Source organism: Glandiceps talaboti, chromosome 18 (genome assembly GCF_964340395.1).
Source record: "Glandiceps talaboti chromosome 18, keGlaTala1.1, whole genome shotgun sequence".
Taxonomy (NCBI): domain Eukaryota; kingdom Metazoa; phylum Hemichordata; class Enteropneusta; family Spengelidae; genus Glandiceps; species Glandiceps talaboti.
Window position 1 is genome coordinate 13,286,880 of NC_135566.1, and position 6,313 is coordinate 13,293,192.

At 35.0% G+C, this 6,313-nt stretch overlaps 1 protein-coding gene across 1 annotated transcript; it reads left to right on the plus strand.

The window, feature by feature from the left end:
- The first annotated feature begins 3,003 nt into the window (after positions 1-3,003).
- LOC144449569 (UPF0390 protein zgc136864-like) lies at positions 3,004-5,309 on the plus strand. The gene is made up of 3 exons (XM_078140131.1): positions 3,004-3,110; positions 4,074-4,129; positions 5,111-5,309. Exons 1-3 carry the CDS (start codon positions 3,005-3,007, stop codon positions 5,249-5,251), a joined length of 303 nt encoding a protein of 100 aa, XP_077996257.1. The 5' UTR covers position 3,004; the 3' UTR covers positions 5,252-5,309.
- The last annotated feature ends 1,004 nt before the right edge of the window (positions 5,310-6,313 follow it).

Sequence of the window (6,313 nt, forward strand, 5' to 3'; positions counted from 1 at the left end):
AAAAAAGAAACTGGTATGCAACAGTTTAAACTTTTAGTTTTATACTTATATATGTTTATAATATATGTTTATTAGTCAACAACGTTATGTTTAGTTCAATATTGTATGTTTTCTAGAATTGTTAAAAATTTATTTATTTCCACAAATATCTTGCAGCATTACTTTGTGTAGTGATTTTTCACTGTTTGAGAAAAGGTGCAGAAAAAAAAGTTTTGGCAAACGTACGGTAACGACGCAAGTTTTATTTCTCAAATTATGATACATGATGTTCTGGCAACATCACACTACTACTACTACTACTACTACTACTACTACTACTACTACAAGATAACGAAAAACTGGGTATGCAGCTGTATTTTGGAGTATAATTTTGTAAATACCTTTTCTTAGCATTTGCATGAACAAAAATTGTAGTAAAAAATTATGGTCCTACCGGAAAAAAATTGTATTTTTTTTTCCATGTCACCTAAATTTACTGGTTGTGTTTATTTAATTTAGACATGCTACAGAAACAGCTGTGTACCCAGTTGTGGTATTATTGTAGTTTTTACATTACACAAGATTCCTCATTTGTGTAAATTGAAACCCGTTTCAAATCATGACAATATATGTGACTGGGTAAATTTATCAAATCAGATATGTGAACAGAAAATGCCATTTTCTATTGGTACACTTTTGTCTGTTCAAATGAGAGTATGTACATAAGATGCGACTCAAAATAAATTAGCTTTAATATGGCAATATTTAAATGTGTTTTCACATTGACTGTACATGGTTATCACTGCTGCTGATAATAATTACTGATACTTAGGAAAAAAATTGAAAAAGATGCAAAAAAATTACAAAAATGAATGAAAAAATGTTTGATTGCATAGATATGTGCACACTGCAGTGTGGCTATGATAGAAGCCATAATTGTGCTCTTTTGAGGCTGCAGCCATATTGGATTTTTCCCATAATTCTTCTCAAGGTCAAAGTTCCAAGGTCAAAACAAAAATATTAGACACAGCTTTCTAAAACTATGTGTGTTGGAAATTGAAAACTTTATACTACATTAATGAGGATAATCTGTATTCATGTATTGTTGAAATAAAAATCTGAATTTTTAACAACGAAAAAGAAATCTCGCCGTGACCTTTAACCTTTGCAATTTTTATGGGATAATCAAAATGGTCCTGAAAATATTTTTGCAGTTGATTTCAAATTTTGAAGACACCAAAACTGTCTTCCGTCGTACATCAATTCAAGCATTTAAAAAATTGAATTAAACTAGTCGACTATAGAAACAAATTAATGATTATTTAATATCACAAAATTGAAAATAAAATGTAGATTGAATTATTGTTATTATAATCTCAATGAATTGTAAATGTTCAACTGTGTAGCAAATGATCTATGAAAGGATGAAAATTAAAATTGTTAAAAATTTGTCAACTAACTGCAAATATTTTAAAATTGTGTATAGACATGGAAAAATTGTCAAATGTCGCATAATGAAAGTGTTTGTTGAATATATTGTGTACAAGTAGATGTATATTTCTGTACCTTTTTTGTCTTGTATTGAATGATTGGATGTTGAATAAAAACATAAAAAAGTAGCATTATGTGGTGTGTCTTTATCAATCTGTAGTATGATTTGTTAAATTTATGAATATTTATTTGTACATGCATACAGAAAGACAGACAGACATACATACATACATACATACATACATACAGACAGACAGACACTGACAGTCAGACATGCATACATACATACATACATACATACATACATACATACATATACATACATACATACACATACATACATACATACATACATACATACATACATACATACATACATACATACATACATACATGCATACATACATACACACACATACATACATACATACATACACACACACACACACACGTCATGTGTGTGTGTGCATACATATTACAAACATACCTGACAAAAGCCGTCTCGAGAACAAAGACAATTGAAAGAGAGGAAATAGCTTTTAAAAAAATCAATATTTTTATAAAAGCATATTTCACTGAAAGCATCGGAAACAAAAGGAAAGGGAGAATGTTTCTGTAAGTTTACGCTTAATCTCAGTTGTAAGAACAAGACAAAGGTTTATAGAATTTGCTTGATTAATTCTATATCAATCAGCACATGTCAACATCCTTAATTTTTAAAATGAACAAGCATTAGAAATAGACTTTCATCGCTGAGGGCGCTGTCTGTTAAAACCCACTTCACTGCCACGTCATATAGTTGGGAGCTATTTCATGTACATATGTATACCCAGTCAGGGAATCTACAACTTTATTTATTTTTTGAACATTTCTAAAAGATTGGGTCTTTGACAGGGTTGCCACTTAGAAGATATTGTTTTGTTTTGTTTTTCATTTTTGCTATCTTTTTCTATCTATTTCATCAAATTTTGGAAGAAAAAATAATGAAAAATATGTACATGTATTATGACTATATCCTGCCAAAATTTTGGATTGTTGTTTTTACTTGAGCGACATTCAAGTTGAACGCCAAAATACCAACCGAACGAGAATGGTGCGATACAAGGCCAAGTGTGTGTCAAGCATATACTTGTACACTTGTACGTAGTCCTGCTTACAGACGGTGCACGAGTCTATACTGACTTGACTCTAATTGTCAGAATCGAGTCCCGGATTACTCCGTATGCAAGCAGGACTAACTTGTACGTACAAAACGGTACACAGGGACGTCCCTGATATGGCACAGACAAGGGGTGATACGACTGAGTTCGAGCCGAAATACATCGTGATTTCGTGGTGTCTCGCAATGCCAGCAAGAAATGTATATGACTTGATTTTTTCGAGCAAATGAAGCTGATCCCATTACATGAATCAACATTCATGGGTTCTGCTGGACAATGACAGACTATGAGCACAGCGAAATACCAAACTGAAATCGAGGCCAGGGGAATCCTCGAGTGACGAAATAACCAACAATCAATTACACAGATGGAAGATGGCGCAAGGGAAATTGAAAACGAAGGTCCAAGTACCCGGTAAATCTGGACGAAATAAACAAAAACAAAGCCATCAAAGGAAGGCTCTTGGTCCCAAGAAAGGAGGTAAGTTGAAGGGAGTTGATATTTAGGGTATACGAAGTAAGTTGTACACGACTCTCATTGTAGTTCATTGTGCAATGCGGAACTGACGCATGACGCCATCATTTCCGTTGCGACTACAACATACAACACGTGTGTGTAATATTCTCGCAGACTTGCGGACGGAGTCGGATAATGTGGTCGGTATGACTCCGTTCTCAGTCAGAGCATCAAGATCCACGTACTCTCAAACTTGCGATGAAACGCCGATGCTGAAATTTTTAAGTTTTACACCAATATACACTTCTCTCCCATCCTTCAAAGGCAGCTTGTCAAATGATTCCAGTCATTTCTTTGCACAGCTCAAGAAAGACGGCTTTTCTCTCCAAAAGTTGACTTCCAGATCGTGAATGATAATGAGCTGTAGCGTCCTCGTTCACTAGTTACTATGTGTAATTAGAACAGTAAGCGTCTGTTATGGTACGTGACCATGTCCTATTGGTGTGTGTGGGCTAGTCAGTGAACGAGGGCTCACTGCACTATCTCTTTATGTAATCAAATGCATATTTACAAGTTTGGAACCACTTGGATCTTTGAGACTGAGAACGGAGTTAAACCACAACCAATTATTTCTGACTCCGTATTCGAGTCAGAGCGTCTTCAGACTAAGACCATCAGAGCTCTCCTTCAAAATCTCAGCTCAAAACATAGATCTGTAACTGATACATTCCATGCTCAAAATAATGGTAGAATCGATATACATGTATATAACAAAAGATATGTGGTTCCAGGATGTGTTTATGTTAAGTTATTTGTATTGTTATGCTGTAGGAAACTTTAGGATGGAACACAATAAATAGTCTTTGTTTTTGAAGGCCAGTGGAGTAGTGGTACCCTTTTTATGCTGCAGCAGTTAATGTTGAATCATTTTGCAACCTCTCCACTTGTTTTCTATAACTTAAAAATGTATCTGTTTTGATATTGCAGCAAGAGTATGTAAGCCAAAGAAGGCAAGACATGTTGAATTATCAAAACTGAAAAGGGTTTGTATCTTCTTTGTTACTTTATTGCAACATTAAGAATGGTCATTTCTGGAAATATCAGTAACTCCAATATATCACATTTCTGTTTCCCATTTTGCAACCATTTCCAAAATAAGAATCACAGTGACAGGATGGCATACTTAATTAGGATTTAGAATCATAAAGACGTGCATTAGTCTGCATAATGAGTGTAAAATAACTTCACAGGTCCATCACAGAAAATCAAAAAGTGTAACTGAGAATAGCATAAATTTCATAATGAAATTTTAACAGTCACCAGGGGGTGGGATTGATAATGACATGTAACCTATGCTCCAGTAATGAAACATCTCGCACTGAAATGTGCTTCTGTATAGCACCCCTAGTGGCCAAACCATGCAATTTTCTATTTTTGAAAACCTGAAAGTGGCATAGTGTTGGCCCTTTATTGTCTCTCCTTGTTAACTAGGAATTCATGTGAAATTCTTAATGCAGTGACACTCATCCTCTTAATTTCTGATTTCAAAAACTTCCCTTGGATGGGATTTCAGGGCATAAGAACATGCAATCTTCTACATATAGTTATTTATCTCTCGGCCTTCTGCAATCTTGGCAGTAAAATTGACGTTATATTTAATCTTCCAATGGCAGATTAAAGATTTAAGTGGTTGGATAAATGTTTGTAATCATTTGCTTTTACACTGTTGTAACAGGGAAGAGATAATTTGGCAAATTTAGATTGCCATACATACATTTTCTACATATTATGCATATTATGTGTTTATGTATGTATGTATGTATGTATGTATGTATGTATGTATGTATGTATGTGTGTGTATCTGTCTGTCTGTGTGTATGTGCCTCTGTGTGTGTGTGTGCGTGTGTGTATGTGTGTGTGTGTGTGTGTGTGTGTGTGTGTGTGTGTGTGTGTGTGTGTGTGTGTGTGTACACGTGAACAGCATTTGTTATTGAAAATTGTGTATTATTCTCCTTTCATCTCAGGGCATACAGAAAACAATTGGTATGAGTATTGAAGCAGAGATTACAGCTAGAGCTAATGTGGTGGAGCCTAAACCATTTCATCTAAGTCACCCAGCTCCAGATTTGAAGAAAGACAGAAAGAAAAAGAAAAAGACGAAATGATTTGATTGACGTTTTATTTTCTTTTATTTATGTATGTAATATTATAAATAAAGAGATCATGAGATTGATTTTTATCATTTTTTGATGTATGGTTATAAATTATTGGATGTGTGGATTCTGTGGATTCATCTGTAAAATGCACCATGTACATGATGTGGCTTGTAAGTAATTAAAGTTGTATACTGAGAATAGTTGACGACACCTTGAGCTGGCACAGCCGGCCTCAGGTGAGATCGAGAACGGATGACAATTTAGGGCGCCCTCTTGTGCCAGCACAACACATTGCCCAACATGCAGTTCGCTAAATATCGTCTGCAAAATTTGTGGAATCTACCATAGCTGGATCGGATGTGTATTTTGTCGACGGAATTTATTATTTTCACCCTTTATTTGAAGGTTTGAGATTCGACTGGACGTTTCGATATATCCGATAAGTTATATTTGTGCTGACGAAGGCTGTTAGCCCGCTTCGAGGTTACCTTTATTCAATATTGTTTGCTGAGTTATACTGTAAAATACACCATTTCAATGTCAACTTCAAGTCTTTGTACAATGTCATAAAAGTCGGACAATTATTTAAGAAACAAGAAAGAAAGGATGGCGTCTTCGTCAAGAGGTGGTCATTTCACTCGTTCATCGACTCTGCGTACGTACAAAGCCAAACCGGATATATGCCCAACAGTTCAAGTGAGTTTAGTTGTGTTCGTAGTTTCAATCATGAAATAGAGTAACTTGAAATTAATGGTGTCGTGTGACATCATGTCACTTTGTTTATGGCTTTTACTTATAGTATAAATTATGTTCATTTTTTGCGGGTTTTAAAATTTGTTCATCGTATCACACAGCATTTGCTGTTTTCTGCTGTTCCTTGACCGTTCGGCATTACGGCAATACTATAGCATTACCGTTCATCCACTGCCATGTGCCGAATTATCGCTCGTATGTCTCCTCGCCAAATTTCACAGAAAATAATTCTCAATGCTCTTCCTCCCCAGCATAGAATGTTTACGAGAAGAAGCAGTGAACTCGCACATTTTTCCACGTGAGTACAAAAGTTTTTTG